This window comes from Musa acuminata, chromosome BXJ3-2 (assembly GCF_036884655.1).
Source record: "Musa acuminata AAA Group cultivar baxijiao chromosome BXJ3-2, Cavendish_Baxijiao_AAA, whole genome shotgun sequence".
NCBI classification, from domain to species: Eukaryota; Viridiplantae; Streptophyta; class Magnoliopsida; order Zingiberales; family Musaceae; genus Musa; species Musa acuminata.
Genome location: NC_088350.1, coordinates 20,152,091 through 20,168,310, shown reverse-complemented (window position 1 = coordinate 20,168,310; position 16,220 = coordinate 20,152,091). Strand labels below are relative to the sequence as shown.

The 16,220-nt window shown below is 43.7% G+C and overlaps 3 protein-coding genes across 3 annotated transcripts; all 3 read right to left on the bottom strand.

The window, feature by feature from the left end:
• Positions 1-451: 451 nt before the first annotated feature.
• On the bottom strand, positions 452-2,615 carry LOC103974575 (BTB/POZ and TAZ domain-containing protein 2-like). Its single transcript, XM_009389432.3, has 5 exons — positions 2,358-2,615; positions 2,129-2,262; positions 1,365-1,674; positions 963-1,288; positions 452-878 (listed from the first exon to the last, which is right to left on the bottom strand). Exons 1-5 carry the CDS (start codon positions 2,457-2,459, stop codon positions 716-718), a joined length of 1,035 nt encoding a protein of 344 aa, XP_009387707.2. The 5' UTR covers positions 2,460-2,615; the 3' UTR covers positions 452-715.
• A 1,312-nt stretch (positions 2,616-3,927) lies between these two features.
• Positions 3,928-4,775, bottom strand: LOC135631508 (uncharacterized). The gene has a single exon (XM_065139246.1). It carries the CDS (start codon positions 4,651-4,653, stop codon positions 3,928-3,930), a length of 726 nt encoding a protein of 241 aa, XP_064995318.1. The 5' UTR covers positions 4,654-4,775.
• A 4,001-nt stretch (positions 4,776-8,776) lies between these two features.
• Positions 8,777-12,130, bottom strand: LOC135631345 (ultraviolet-B receptor UVR8-like). Its single transcript, XM_065138940.1, has 5 exons — positions 11,746-12,130; positions 11,313-11,665; positions 10,844-11,245; positions 9,796-10,168; positions 8,777-9,019 (listed from the first exon to the last, which is right to left on the bottom strand). Exons 1-5 carry the CDS (start codon positions 12,097-12,099, stop codon positions 8,777-8,779), a joined length of 1,725 nt encoding a protein of 574 aa, XP_064995012.1. The 5' UTR covers positions 12,100-12,130.
• Between the last annotated feature and the right edge of the window lie 4,090 nt (positions 12,131-16,220).

Here is a 16,220-nt window from a genome sequence, read left to right as displayed (position 1 = left end):
GCTTATAATTGGAAGCTACTGTTCATCACCGTGCCATGAAACACGCCCGCTTGATTCAAGGAAGCCTATTCAGGAATGCCTCCCAAGCAAAAGCATTTGATTGATTGTTCAAGAAATTGACTTCAAACCGTTCGGATACAAGAAGTGAAAGTAATGCCATGACACCCATTTATTTCCATGTTCCTAGGGAGTCTTGTTCTTACATGGAAGCAGAATCTGACACTGCTCAGCAACTATGTCCTGATTCCAGGTAGCGTTTTCCGCTTAAGAGTAGCTTGCAAGCAGTAGCATTCTACTGTATATGACAGACATGAACTCGAAGATTTTGGAATAGAATAATGATATGGCAAAGCAGAGGATGGTCGGGCTTTCATTTATCACGACACTCGGCTTTTGAACACTACTCTTTCTTTCAGTTGAGAATTCCACTATTTGTTTGTTGAAATATGATCTAAGATAAATCAGTTGGCTATGCGGAGGCCATTGTGCCATGCACTGTTATCTGAGTGAGATGAGAAATCATATTGGTTGAGAGTAATCTTAAAATCTATGGAAGTTTCTCTCTCTCTCATCATATACAAAGCTTGAACATATTTATGGTACTTTGGTAGAGTTAATCTACCACAGCAGTTATGGACCAAACTACTGAAGGAATTGATGTAAATGAGAATGATGCATCCCAGTTAATTTGGTCTAAATCTGACTTGGTAATCTCTCAGTCGATGAGCTCTGCTTCAGCCAAGCTTACTGGAACTGCATTTCTCCTTGCCAGGTAGCACATTACTCTAGCAGAGGCCACCTTCTTAGCCAAGAGCCTCCACTTAACGTCTTCCTCCTCTTCTTTGAAGTTCATCTGCTCCATCTTCCGCTTGAATTGGCTACAACGCAACAGATAAGCAAAGAAAGGTTAGGTGTTGGCCAAAGCATGCAGATGAAAGTTGCATGGGATGCTGCATGCTTACGAGCAGAGGGGGACGCTGCAGGGGTCGGGATGCAGGCAGATGGAGGCGTGGAGGCGGAGGAGCTGCCACAGGCGCTTGCAGCGGGTGCAGCCGAGCTGCTGCTGCTGCTTGCGGCTGCAGGCGGGGAGGTGGCGGATGAGCTGCTGGAGGCCGCGGCACGTGGTGGGGTTCGGGCAATGGGTGCGGTCGCGCGGTGGCGCCTCGCGGCCGGAGGGCCTGATGTCGGTGCAGCCGTCGGTGCAGATGTGCTGCAAGCACTCCATGGCCTCGCTAAGCTCTGCATATAGCCCCTGTTCCTCCCTCTTCCTCCGCCGCCGCTTCTGCCTCTGTAGTTTCATAGACGCCCATGAAACTAAGCTGCTTCGAGGAGGAACAACATCGAATCATTGGAGTAACGTATACCAAACGAGCATCTTGTTGGGATTGGAGGATGTCGAGCTCGAGCCAGGGATCGTTGTCCTGGAGGAAGCGCCACGCCTCGGTGCGCTCGACGGCAGCGAAGTCCCCCGTAATGACCCTCATGCAGCGGAGGTGCAGCCATGACGCGTCGCACCGCCGGGCCAGAACCAACAAATCCACAACGCTCTCCGCCGCCAGCCCCGACGCCAGCGCCATCTCGCACGCCCGCTTCAGCCAACCCACCTGGTAGACGTGCGACAGCACCAGCAAGTGCACACCGTGCTCTCCCATCTCCGCCGCCGGCGGCACACACCTGCAGCCATTCAATCATCGTGGGCTCTTGAAATCTAGAAGATTTGGAGCACCTAATCTAAGTTTTGGTAGTGTTGAATCCGTCTAAACATTCCAATCCGTTTCCTGTTGGCTCTCTCTCTCATGGCATGGAGCTGCATGGCTAGCTGTAGTGGCACGGTCCATGTCCTTGTAGTGGGGTTCTTCAAATATATCAGGTAGAGAGTCATGATTAAAGTTGATGTTGAGATCGAAATGCACGAGAAATGCGTGGTCTCGATCAAAAAGGACTAACGTCGCAATCAAAGCTGAGCGTTTTTTTACGCATCCATCTTGACTTCTTCCTCCTGTGATGGTGGTGCTGACCTTTGTACCATCTTCCATCATCACGCTGAAACACCCACCACCACCGTCTCCTCCACAAGTACATAAGAAGGCAAACGACTCCCGAGCTGAGGAATCCAGAGGATGCTAACCTGGAAGAGTAGAGCAAGCGAACGAAGACATCTACTGCACCGCAAGGAACTCCGAGAATGGAAATCACTCTTTCTTCGCCCCCGCGTTGGCGTGGCTGATCCAACATACTCTCCAACACCGGCGACGCCGACGCCTTCGGCACAAGGAACAGAACAGAACATGCTTCGATCGTGAGAGATCCAAGCAACGGGAACGAGGAAAGAACCGAAGATGACGTTCGTAGCTCACCAGAACTTTGGAATGAGCAGGAATCCTGCGCTCTCCGGCAGTCAGTATCTGGACATCAGGCCATTCCCAGAACCCGGCCGGAGCGTTCGTCGAATAGCTCATCTCTCCTCTGCTTCTGCCTCTGCCTCTGCCTCCTCTCAAGGCTGGTGGGCAACAATCAGGCGACCGGAAACAGCAGTGAGGAGCTGAATCAACTCATGGAGGAGGAAGAGATGGGAGGGGGTGTTTGAAGCCAAGCGGAAGTGGGGTAAGCTTGGAGCAAGACAACAATGGTTGCGTCCATGGCGAGCTGAGTCGGAGAATTTAATGGGAGGGTTTCCACGGGGCGGGTTCGTGTGCAGGACAGCTAACACTCCGTTGAAGGCCCGATGCTCCCCGAGATTCGTGCAACCATCTGGAAAAAGCCGAGTCCATCCCGTTCCGAAACGTCATCATCCGCGTACATCACGCTTTGAGAGTCGCGCTATGATCGGCGCCCATAAGATCCGATCCAGGGTTTCGTCCGTGTACCAGAGTCGTTACCACGCACTCTATTGGATCGATGCAATGGTGGCTTGGTGGGGTCCATCCAACCCCCAACGTGAAAAGTCGGGTAGGACTTCGCGGGACCAGAATCCATAGTGGTGTTATTGGATCGGATCTATTTATGACCGATTTGGTGAATTCGGTATTGACCCAACAGTGATCTAATGGACCCGAATTACAGGATTGGCATGGATCTTGCTCCTAAATCCGCTTTAAATAAGTATCCAACATGTCATTATCTCGTGATTGTGGCGTGCAATTCTTCTCTCGTCTGTCAATTGAGGAATGCCTAACGCTGAAGCATCAAATTGGGTGGCCAGAACTTGCCTAAGTAAGCAAGTTGGTGAACATGGACATGTATTGGCTTATGATTGACAGCATGTGTTCTTGGTATATCTATTGATCGACTTATATTTTGATAGGTTTCATACTAACTCTCCTTTTTTTTATAATATAAATATGACTTTTCTTTGAGCTTATTGTAATAACATAGTTAATTGGATGAAAAGTTTTATATTTAATGTATTAGTGTACTAAGTTGGTATTGATTTCAAGAGCTAATTATATATTATCTTTTACACTTGGATTCTATTAGTATTATAATTTTTATATTTAAAAAATTTATATTAAGTTTTCTATAATTTTATAAGTGAAATAAATAACTTTGTTTATCTTAACGTCGTCAACTATATTGACGAAAAAGATAATATGTAATATCACGATCGATATGAAAGTAATGGGTAAAAAAATAGTTTTAACCTCCTTTTCATTTTTAACACGTAAGATATTAAAATTATATTTTTAACATCATTCCATTTAATTTATTGGGGCTCTCCTTCCTACCTCTTTATTTTTTTCTTTTGTTATTTATTTTTTCAAAAAGAATTGGATAAATATGATACAAGTTTAGTGCTCTACATAATAGCAAAAATTGAAAGAGGAATATAATTAAGAGATGAATTGAAATAAAACAATCAATTTGGCATTTGGAAAGAAGAAAAATAAAAAAAGAAAAAGGATTTATATTATATTATATATATATTATTTATTTGTGGCTGTTCTTCTTGCGGAGGACGACCTCGGTGTCGAGGCCGAAGCCGTCGATCTTGCGGACGCGGACGAGGTCGGAGCGCTTGAAGAGGCCGAGGAGGCCGTTGACGCCCCCGAGGAGGTCGTTGGCGGAGTATTTGTCGCCGCGCCTGTGCACCGCGACGTGGAGCACCGCTACCCCGCCAGGCCGCAGAGTCCGCTCCACCTCCGTCGCGAACCGCTCCGGGTACAGCGCGTGGTCGAACACGTTGGAGAACTCGAAGTCGAAGGAGTCGTCCGTGAATGGCTGCGCGTGGAAGTCGCCGGCCACCACCAGGGGAGGCGCCGGCGCGAGGTCCATCCCCACGGCACCGACCACGCCGATACCCCGCAGGGCCGCCACCTCCTGCCCCATCCTTGCCCCGACGCAGAGCGCCGCGGATGCGTTGGAGACGAGGCCCTCCGCGGCCAGGTCGGCGAAGAAGCGGGCGAAGACGCGCACCTTGCGGTCCCAGTCGCGGGTCGCCCACAGGCGCCGGAGCCGCGGGTCCAGGGTCTTGTTCAGCTGCCGCTTGATGTAGTCGTCGTAGGAGCGGAAACCAGGGCGCATGCGGATGGCGGCGGTGGAGGTGGCGACGGTGGTGGTCCTGGGCGAGCTGGGTGTGGAGGAGAAGAAGAGGTGCAGGAAGAGGAGGAGGGAGAGGAGGAGGAGGAGGACGAAGGGCTTGTGGGGAATGGACATGGAGAAGGAACGGAATTGTTTCGTCGGGGGTATTATGGGCAACAGGGTTTCGAGAAGAATGGAGAAAGCCAGACAACGCCGTCCTCTCCACAAGTTTTATATTTAATTGATCTGTAAAAGTACCTATATACCCCTACGCAATCAGTAAATTCTAATATATGGATACACGCTCTAATAATTAATCTCTCTCAGTGAAATCTGAATTGACATTGTGACATTGAGGCTTATGTTGATGATAGTATTAAAGATATTTTTAATATATAATATTTTTATATATTTATAACTTAAGTTAGCTATTGATACCCTATTTAGTCTGTGGTTAATATATATATATATATATATATATATATATATATATATATGTATATATATACATATATATATATTCATATATATGTATATATATATATATATACATATATATGTATATATATATTATATATGAAGAGACATGTAGGCTTTTGTAAGGATAGATAGAAATTAAACTTTATTTGAACCTGACAATGACCCACAAAATATAAATGTTTATTTAATTATACTTTAAAATATGCCTAATTTGAGATCATGATGAAATTATCTACAATTAAGCCGAATATCAAGTGATGGTGACAATTCAACTCATCATCTATTCTAGCTGAACTTCGATTGATTAATGGCACCAATTAGAACTAATTGACTCAAATAAAGCCTTAATTAGTGCTATTTTAAAGATTTGTTATATTAATGATCATCTTAGACTAAATTGAGCTTATGGCCTCCCAATTGGAACTTAATAGACATGTATTCTAATTTCTTTGCATTTTATTTCAAATAATTACTTGTTTTTCGGATTTCTATATATTTCCGGCACTGTTGCGCAATTGAGTTCAAATTTCAGAAGGAAAGTTAGCTATAACCAATTGATAGATTCAACTCCTTAATAACCTCAACAAACCCTAATTTATATAGTTTATTTATCTCAGCCATTAGGCTTCACCTCTCTCTCTCTCTCTCTCTCTCTCTCTCTCTCTCTCTCTCTATATATATATATATATATATATATATATATATATATATATATATATATATATATATATATATATATATAAGTCAATTAAAATATTTATACATTTCCGCTACACAGGATGAAACTTGAGGATGTTAAAATCTTCCTCATTTAAGGACTTAATTGTAATACATGAATGTTTGTAGTTCTTCTCCCATGATAACAGTGAAAAAGAAATCCTTAATTAGACTTCAATTTTCCGGTAGACTTCATGAATTTTATTACGGTGCATCTGATTCATATCATGACACTCCATTTCTACCTGTTTAAATACATGACAACTCCCTAATCTTGTTCTTGCGATCCTCACAACATAGTAAAGCTATGAACAATCCCACCGCTAAGTCAATCCAACCCAAAACCCAACCAAAAAAGACTTATTTGTGAGCACCTCCTTTCAAATTAATTACTTTTTTTAATTAATATAATAAAAAATTGATTAGAGGGACCCACTTTCTGCACCAATCAGGCCACAAAAGCCTGGTCAAGAGTTAACGAATTAGCCGCCGTGCGACCCGTTCTACTTCTCCCTCCGCCTTGCACTCGGAGAGAAGAACACGACAAACGAACGTAACCGAAATAACTGTCCAAGACCTCCTCCTCCTCCTCCACCATCCTTCCCGTCCCTATATATTCGTCATCCCTTCCCCTCCCTTCCCTTCATCCTCCATTCCTTGCTTCCAACTACAGCAAATAATCTCATCATGGCGAGGCTGCAACTCCTCCTCGTGGCCGCCCTCGTCGTCTTGGCCGTTGCAGCCACCTCCGCCACCTCCGCCACCACCGACTTGGCCCCGTCCACTGCCCCGTCCGGCTCCACGCCCAGCGTCCTCACCCCGATAGCCACCTCGCCTGTCCCCGAAGACGCTGCTGCTCCCACCGAAATCGACGACGGCGATGCCGGCGGCGTCGGGTCGCCTCTCGGCACCCACGCAACAGAGCCGGGCAACGCCGGCGCTTCCCTTGGTGGCGCCACCTCCGTCGCGGCTGTCTTGGCCATGTCTGCGGCCGGCTACTTCATGCTCTAAGTTAGTTGCCTTTTGAGGCCTCTGCCATGATGTTGGCTCATTCTCACTAAGACTAGTTCTGCAGTAAATCTATCTATATGTGACTGAGTTGAATGGAGGCAAATGAGAACCCCTTTTGGAATGTCATGCGTTCTTGTCATTGCATATCTTGAGATGCAGTATAGGAACAGCACAGAGGCATCAGATGCATTTTAATGCTTCTCACAAACATTTAATCAGTGGAGAGTAACACCAACAACAAATACAAAAGGAGGTGAGAAACTGATCATTTTTTGAAGGGATTAATCAGAACAAGAACTCTTCATGAAGAACACAATTAATTGAAGATCCTAACAACTAACAAGGATTAATAGTGCTATGTTCATTCAAATGTCAAATGACTCACCTGCTGCCATTCTTGAGCTGAAGATATAACTAGTTGCAGCAAAATTTTGTGCAGAGTTCAAGAGGAAAGATTTTAGCTCCATTTGCCAAGAAATAATTGTGCTGCTATTTAGCTCTGCTGAAAGCAATATCTGTGTGATACTAGTGTTGTATCAAGACATGTTTCATGATGAGTTAAAAGGTGAAAGGTCATCAAACAAACTATTTATGCTAATTGATAGCTATATCTAGGGCAATATGTGCGTGAGACTAATATTGTGTCAAAATATTTTTCATGAATTAAAATGAAGCTGAGGACTCTGTCACGGTTCCATAATTAGCTTTTGATCACATACCAAACTGAGCACACATTCATCTTATCCTTGGATAATTTTATGATTTATGATTGAAATTATGAGTTAAAACAGGGTTGGAAATTCAAACATTATCTAGGTTCAAACTCAAAGATGATCACAATGTTAATCAAACATTCTGTAGTATTATGATCTGATTATTATCTTGGTCTAATCTACAAGTAACATGCTCTCTTTTACGTTGTCGGTAACATCTGGGGGGCCAAACCACAACCACCTTGTTAATTGTTATTGATAATTGCTATCGATTTGCATGTTAATTATTCAAGTGCTTGATTTCAACAAGTCTGATAACCACAGAGCTTCTTGTAAATTTCTGTGGAAGCTGGAAAATATATCTTACTCTCATCTAAATTGAAATATCATGCATATCCCCCTTTTTCAATGCTCCAAATGCAGAAGAACAGTAAGAGACTATGATCAAAATGTTTAGTTTCCTAAACAGCTTAAATAATTCATGCGTTTATTGTATGTAATCCTGCAAATTTTTGAATTTATTCATTCATATTCAAGGTAAATATGCTATTCATTGAATAAAAGCATGATCATAGTTTTTAAAATATTTCAGGCATAAATATAACTTTCCAATATTATTAATCAGTAAACAATTTCATTTCACTGTAAATAAGACTGCCCTTATTGTCATTGCCATTCAATATATCCATTCAAAACAGTTCAGACTGTGTTTACTTATCAGAAGCCAAATATCTTTTTCTTGATGATGTGAATGACCTAAAAAATTGGAGGTCATCTAGTCTAATTTAGGGATCTAAAAGTCCAAAGAATCTATTTAGTAAATCTTTTCATACCAATTGTACTATTCAGTAGCTAATCACATTTAGTTGTGTGTGTCTTTTGCTGTATGAAATCAAGATTTGTTGATCCAACCATACTGAAGACAGATACCCATCAGACCGTAACAAAAAGGTCACATGTGTTGACCTTTTCCCAGTGCTTAGCTTAAGTCAGATGAACTCCTGTAGAATATAGTGTGCGCTAATTTTTTCTATTTTTAGAAATTTTGTATTCTAATACAATCCATCCTTTGTTCATGCTGGTGCTATTCTTCAAGCTAAAACTGCTGTTAATTCATAAGCAGCTATAAGTCTTGACTTTGAGCTTCTCTACCTTTGGATAACATGCTAAAATAAGAGACTTCATAAAGAAAAATTCAAACTCAAGCCATGTTCAGATAGTATCAAATCATGTACAAAAAAGAAGACCTATTGCCAACAATTGTATCATCATAGCTGAGTTCAGTAGGAAACCTAGCAAACAATTAAATGAACAAAATGCAAAAGGATCATGAAAGTTTAACTGAGATCAATATCAACCCTTTGAGGGCTACTCGTCCCATCCTGGCCCTGTAGGAGTTTGATGCCAAGCTGACCATAAATGGCCATGCCAAAGGCATAAAGCTTCCCTGATTCTGTCATGGCAAATGTATGCCCTGCTGCCTCATGCTCCTTGGTGGCACTGAGCCGAATGATCTTTTCACCAGCGCAAGTGAGTGAAGTGACCAACTTTGGCGTTAGCTGATCTAGGCGATGACCATACTGTAAAACAACGAATCAGAATGATGCAGGAAGTTACTCAGCCGCACAATATCTAAAACTAATGCATATATGGCTATAATTAGATATCATTGATTGATATAAAAGAATTTTGACACTTGTTTTCTAAAATCAATCTGTAAATATTACTGCACTAAAATCTGAGAAATTGCAAGAGGTGGGTGATACATCAAGGAAAGACAAACCCGATACACATGATAAAAGGAAAAGCTATATAAAAAAACAGGTCTAGGGAAACAGTTCTGAACCTACTCCTGGAAATTTGCAGCAAGAGGGATTCAAAAGGACTTGCAACAGAATCATAACAATGAGTTTGAATGATCTAGCGTGAAGTAGCAATTCATATTTTAACAGGAGCAATGTCAGAGTAAACGAGTCCAAAAATGGTTACAAGCTTCTGACTTTTAGTTGGATCTGCTCTTTGGTAATTACTGAACATAAATGTGCAACTTTATTCTTGCACAGGCACTGAATCATATCAACCTTTGGTATCAACTGAAGCATCAGCAACAGCTACCATGAGACACATTGATTTATCTCTGTTCTTAATATAATTCCACAATTTAGGCAATACATTTAACAAAGTTTCAAATGTAAAGTTATATCAAAAGCAATACATTCAGCTCATCTTTGGAAGGATCTATAATCGATCTTTAGCAGATAGTTGCATGATGATTTTGTTTCAGTAGAAGATAACACACATGCTCACTATAAACAGAAGAAAACAATTAAAGAAGCATGAAGGAGCATCAACTGACCTGAGGAGGATAACCTAAATTTGAGTCAGATCCTCTGCCAAATGAATAGATATCACCATTCTCAGTGATCACGAAAGTGGTGCACAAGCCTGCTGCAACATGTACAGCTTTGACATGGCTCAGGCCTTTCACCACCTTGGGAAGATTCTGGTAATCCTCATCTCCATGACCCAAGCAGCCATTGTATCCCCATCCCCATGTGCATACGCGTCCATCCTTGCCCAAAGCGATAGCGTGCCAGCTACCTGCTGAAAGCGCAATAGGCTGCAGGTTGAGTATCGCAAAATGAGCAATCAGCCTTGGGTGGTGCTCATCGTCCGTCGAACCATGTGATAGTTTTCCTCCCAAACCACAGCCTAAAGAGTACACACACCTGTAGAACAACAACAAATAAGAAGAGTTCTTCACAATTTAGTTTCTCTGTAATCATTGCTTTTTTTTGGTCTCACAGAAGGTACTTAGTTTAGAGAAGATAACAATTCAGCAATGAATGTGAAGTCTTTTTGTGTGCAGGGCTTATCAACTCCAAATGCATTGATCACACAACTAAGAGAATTGCATAAAAAAAGCAGTATAAGAACATGGCATTGTTGTGTGCCCATACATGCATGAGAATATAATTGGCTCTCAGCAGAACACCAGTTCCGAATACTACTGTATCAGTCCACCCAAGAACCAGTCTGATACATGAATAACAGAAGGCAATGCTTGTTTGGATGTGTTGGTTGCTATTTCTTCTTGCTTGCATAGTTTAACTAATGAGCTTGCTGTTTGAAACATGATTTTGGTTCAAGATTTTTGTATATGCTTCGTTTTACATTTCACAACAAAAACAGGATGCTCACATATGATGGAAAAACAGCAATGATATCTATCGAGATGCAAGCATATTAGATAGACTTAAAACAATCATCTTGCAGGAATTTGCATGCTATTAAGAAAAAAAAATCTTGAGAGGCATTTTATTTGACTAATCCTACAATTTTCCCAATTGATGATAAAGTTCATAATGACAATTAGATTAACTTGATTTGGATAGAGAACTAACATGCCATTAGGCTGGAAAGCAAGAGCAAGGAGGTAGCAGTTGCCGGCAGCTATCTGCACCACTGGTTTGTCCTCGAGAACACCCGAAAGAAGACGGGGAGTGCGATCCGTGGCATCAGTGTCATGGCCTAATCTTCCATCGACGCCCCAAGACAGGGTGTACACTCTTCCCTCTCTGGAGAGGATGGCAGTCAAGAAGTGTCCTATTGTTGCTTGGACAACAAATATGTCCTTCAAAGACTCCAACAGCACAGGCGTCTTGATACTATCAAAGGTTGAATTTGATAAGATCGGGATCCCAAAATAGTTCTTCCCACATTGATAGACTCTGCCTGCATCAGTCACCAGCAATGTCCTTTCTGCTCCTGCTGCTGCTTGAACAATGCGAACTCCTTGCAGTGATCTGTGAGGCACAAACTCTTTCACCAAGAGCGTACAAGGCAGATAGGACAATCTTAGTCTGGCGTAACCTGATGAGCCGCGGCATCTCTTCGTTCGACAAGGTGCCATGTCCAAGCTGCCCTGAGTGGTTGTGACCGAAGGTGTGGACCTCGCCATTGGAGGTGACGGCGATGCTGAAGCCAGGACCAGCCACCACCTGAAACTTCTCCCGTCGATCACATGCCCTTTCGCCGGCCAGCAGATACTTGAGGAGCAGCTTGTAGGAGCCGCCGCACCGCTGCTTGAGGGCCTCCTCCTCCGCCGCGGCCATGGAGGCCAATGCGACCCTCCTTCGGCACATGTCAAAGGCGGCAAGCTCGGTGAGGGGCAGCCGCTCGTCGGGGGGGAGCCCGCCGTGCTGCCTGAAGAAGGAACACGTTGCCTGCAAAGGAAGCCACCGCAAAGAGGGATCAAAAAGCTGTTGTGGGCGGTTGCGAAGACGGTGAGGTGAAGAACACTTGCCTCGAGCCTGGCCAGATCATCAGGCTCCAAGCCGTAGGAGCTGAGGACATGGAGCGCCACCGATGAGTTCATGAACAAGAGGCAGATCCCGGAATTGCTATGGTTGAAGCATCGGCGTTGCACCGTCTCGTGGAGGCCGGGGAAGACGATCGAGAGAGGATGCTCTCGGAGATCAAACCGAACGGGAGAGCTCGTCTCGGTGGCAGTAGCAGTAGAGGCGTCCATGCCACTGCCGTCACCAACACGCAATTTGGCTGAAGAGATCAAACCGCAAGTTATTCTCAGAACAGCAACGAGTATCGACGACACCGAATCCCACAAAAATACTTGAAACAGCTTCATCTTTCTTTCCATCAATCGACTTACGGTTTACTCACCTAATCTTCCCAACAGGAACCACAAGTGCATGGATCACCTGCGCGCTGAAACGACAGGATCATAAGCCTCTTGTAAGTTTCAGTAGATCCATGCATGAAGAAATGAACCATCAAAATAGATATTACTACGCAGATCTATGCAAACTAAAGCAACGTGAATCAACAATATCGATCACCAGGGAGGAGGACACGGAGAGAGAACAGGAGGCGCAGGGGATGAGGGAGACGAAGGGTTGCAGCCCAACACCGAAACACTTAATAGTAGGAAGAGTTCCATTTTAGTTGGGAAATCTTTGTTAAGATATATGATTGTTATCATATCCTCTGATTTCTCGGTTCCTTTTATATATTTCCGGACTCTCAATTCTTTGGTCATCAAACTACTACTAATATACGTCGAACAACTCTCGGTGGTTTGAGCTGCGATTTCCAATTGCGTTGGGTGAGTCCAATCATATCTTATGTGTTGGATTTGGTTAGTGTTAATCTTAAGAGTGTCTTGCATTTATTTATATCGTGATTTGACTTAATATATCTATCTTATTCGCTTTATTGTTTATCTCTCTGTTAGAGCTTTCCGCCATGGCTTCCACGTCCAACGAGCTATCAGAGACGACCACGCCATGATCGATCACATCGTCGCCCTCTACGAAGAAAGCCAAGAACCAGGTCACGTTCGAGAAACCCAGTGGCGCGCAGCGTGGAGGAAGCCGACGCCGGAGAACGACGACGACGACGTGGCTTTGCTGAGACCCATGCATGCCTACTGGGCCATGCAACACCACCAAGGCCAAGGCAAAGATTGGATGAGGAGCCATTAGGGTTCCTTCATTCTTGAGGCAGTAGGAAGTTGGATTACGGGCTTTTAAAGAAGAAGATTAAAGATCATATATTAATCGAGAGTATGGAATACAATTCAAAGGAAGCTTTTTTAGTATCGACTTGGGAACATTCTCATCAGTGGGTAATCAGAAGACACTGTGGCAGTGCTCCTATCAAAGTAATGATAAATACTTCATAAGTCAATGTTGTGAAGAAAAATATTATTCATCTCACTTTGTTTTTAATTTTGATATTTATTTAGGTAAATAAAATTTATGATAGTTATTTCTGGAGCGATTTTCTTGAAAAATATCTCCTTTTTTTTTCCATATAAGGTATCTCCTTGTTTTTGTTTTTCCCACATAATCTCATAAATGCCCTTGTCCTTTCTCGCTCATCGCCTTTGCTACTATTTGCTCCCACTGCGAGGCCCCGTTGCTCTTCCCCCATTCGCTCCCAACCACGCTCCAAACACATCCCTTTGCTCCCTACTCCCAGTATTATTTTATACTCAGGCAAGGGGGCAACATTCATAATAATAAGCATGGACAAATACTCGAAGTAAGAGTTGATGGGAAAAAACGACGATAAGATCTCACGGTGCAAGCGGGAATTGAAAGCAATGAGCAGAGAAGGATGGGCAAAAATATACAAAGGTAATAGGGGCCCCAATGTTACAGTCTTAACTGGAATTGCCTAAGGCGTGAGGCACCCTTGCGGTCAAGATACGAATTTAGCTTGCGTTGCTTAAGTCGCGAGGCACTCTTGCGGCAAAGACACGAACTTAGCTTGCCTTGCCTAAGTCGCGCTTCGCCCTTGCAATATTGCTCCGCAAAGATCAGCCCACTTGCAACCTCTCGCAGGTCCCGAAGAACCTGTAAAAGAGAAAGTTGATTAGTTCGAAAGAACGAGCGACGAACAACTCCCAACGTCTCGCGAAAGGGGAAAGCTTTACAAGCAATTCAGCGAGCACCTTGCATACACAAGAGAAAAGAGGGAGAGGGGGAAAATAAGGACTTTAGAGGGTTGAACGAACAGCTACAAGTCCACAAACAGCTGCTCATCGGGTGTCGGGCGTTGAACAACCTATCGTGTGTATCGCATTGTCATAATCAACTTTCATCCCACAAGGATCAGAATGCAATAGAGATGTCACCAGGAGACGACATGGTGCAACGGATCGTGGTGGAACAGTTCGTGACAATACGATATACACGACACATTCCCGTGAGGGACTAGATCATATGGAGGTATGATCGGGAGCTACTGGAAGCTTCACTTTGGTGAATAACATGATGGCAAGAAGGGCTATGGATTCAAGGAGTGAATGCCATGGTACTGTAGAGGCGGGTCTTCCGTGCGTGCATTGAATTTTATATCGGATGAAAGCTTTGGCCATTAGTATATGGGGGCTATGTGTTCCACCAAGGGAAAAGTTCAAATGCAAGTACCAGTGAGTCACATGGGAGGGACTTGATCATACAGAGGTATGATCAAAGCAGTTGGAGAGTTAGACTACTCAGAGCTCATATTCGTTTAAGGGAGCCCGACAAGTCAGAGGACAAGGTCGAGTAAGCGAACGTTGCTACCAAGGAAGCTAAGAAGAATAGAATCGGTACAAACCCTATAATGCGATGGCAGAGGCCATGCATGGGAGTTATAGTTTGTCTTTCCATCGACCAAAGGGAGCTGCTTGGAGAACACAAAGGTGTTGAAGCAGGGGGTCGAAAGGGACGAGGAAGCGACAACGAGTCCAGAGGGACTTAGCTACCCAAAATCAAGCATCAGTTAGAATGGAGGTGGACTCAAAGGAGTGCCACAAAGACATCTACTGATCGTAAAAAAAAGGGATGCAGATGTGAGGCGACGGATAGTAGGGCCATAGGCATGGCAGTGCCATGGTACCATAGATGCAGGACTTCCATGAAAGTCATTGATCCCTTGCTCTCATGGAGGGAGAGCGCTTGGTTGTGAAAGAGACCGAGGAGGTGGAGTATGCAGAGGCAAACTCCAAGTACCGAGACAAGGTTGAAGGGCAGAGGCCAGGGATCTTTGTAAGACCGGTGTCAACGAGCTTCTCATCAAGATAGCCGAAAGTGAAGGACTTCGGGTCATGCAAGAGTGCATGACCAAGGAATGAAGCAGGTAGTACAAGGTGCTGTACCTTTGCTACTCAGTGAAGTAGGCGACAGGATTGATGGAGAAGACGGTACAATCTCAGAGGCGACCAAATCTATTAGAGAATTACTCCAAGTTAGGGTAAAAACTTCCTGCATTCCAGAAGTTCGATGGCATTGAGAAAGTGAATCATAGTAACTAACTCAACGCAAGGAGTGCAAACACTTCAAGTGCTTCAGAAGTGTGAGCAAAGAGCAGGCAAAGGCCAGTAACCAGCTCGATGCATGGAGTACAACCTCGAGGAGGGGGGCGAAGTCAAGTAACCTTTGTCTTCTCAACTCTTAAGAGAATGGGTGAAACTGAGTACTCCAATTCTCTTATCTATCCAGCAGAGGAGCTCTACACAAGTTCAAAGACCCTTCGAAGATAATATAAGATAATAGTTATCAAATCCTCGCCGACGGTGATCAGTGCTATTGAGAGTAGATTATCTACTTCATTTCCCAACGAAATGCCAATCGAAAGTGGAAGTGATGCGAATCTACTTGGAAGTGACAACTAAGTGAAAGAATAATCAATGGGCAAATTTTGTGGAGGAAGGACCCAAAACTTCAGAAGTTTGCGAGGCGATGCTCGTTAAAGCTCCAACAAGCATCTACCCAGTACAAGCAGCATGAGACATTTGAAAGACTAACGCATAGTAAGGATGGTCTTTTCCTTCATTTGGAGAATCTGCAGGAACCAACAGAGATCAACACAACTCAGCCAACCCCACACTAGAGTCAGAGTCATTGGCGAGTTGAAGCAGTATAGCATATCAAAGGTTTGACTACTAAAAAATAGCAACTGGGAGCCAGTAGGTGCATTGTAGCTGGAGCAGAAGATTGAAGACTCAACAAAGGCAAGGAGTTGTTGTGTGGGCAAAGGCTTCGACGAGGGCATCGAAGGAATAAGTGGGGGAGAATATCACGGACAAACTTCTAAACATGATGTTTAATATAATGTTTATGTATGTCTGTGTCTTTTGGTATGTTCATACTTTGCACAGCATATAGAGAGGCGACCGAAGGCTTAATAGTTCCCATTTTAGTTGGGTTGGTGGCCGTTTTAGGCTTGTAAATAAAAGTTGTATCATGTTGACACTTGTGAGAGATTTTC

What these genes read in the sequence shown, in the direction of transcription:
- LOC103974575 (XM_009389432.3), bottom strand. Translation starts at nt 2,459, where the DNA reads ATGAGCTATTCGACGAACGCTCCGGCCGGGTTCTGGGAATGGCCTGAT. An exon ending in CGCTTGCTCTACTCTTCCAG is followed by an intron (nt 1,675 to 2,128) that starts GTTAGCATCCTC and finishes GAATGGCTGCAG; the next exon opens with GTGTGTGCCGCCGGCGGCGG. An exon ending in TGCAGCGTCCCCCTCTGCTC is followed by an intron (nt 879 to 962) that starts GTAAGCATGCAG and finishes GTTGCGTTGTAG; the next exon opens with CCAATTCAAGCGGAAGATGG.
- LOC135631508 (XM_065139246.1), bottom strand. Translation starts at nt 4,653, where the DNA reads ATGTCCATTCCCCACAAGCCCTTCGTCCTCCTCCTCCTCCTCTCCCTC.
- LOC135631345 (XM_065138940.1), bottom strand. Translation starts at nt 12,099, where the DNA reads ATGGAAAGAAAGATGAAGCTGTTTCAAGTATTTTTGTGGGATTCGGTG. An exon ending in GAGATGCCGCGGCTCATCAG is followed by an intron (nt 11,246 to 11,312) that starts GTTACGCCAGAC and finishes TGTGCCTCACAG; the next exon opens with ATCACTGCAAGGAGTTCGCA. An exon ending in GCTTTCCAGCCTAATGGCAT is followed by an intron (nt 10,169 to 10,843) that starts GTTAGTTCTCTA and finishes GTTGTTCTACAG; the next exon opens with GTGTGTGTACTCTTTAGGCT.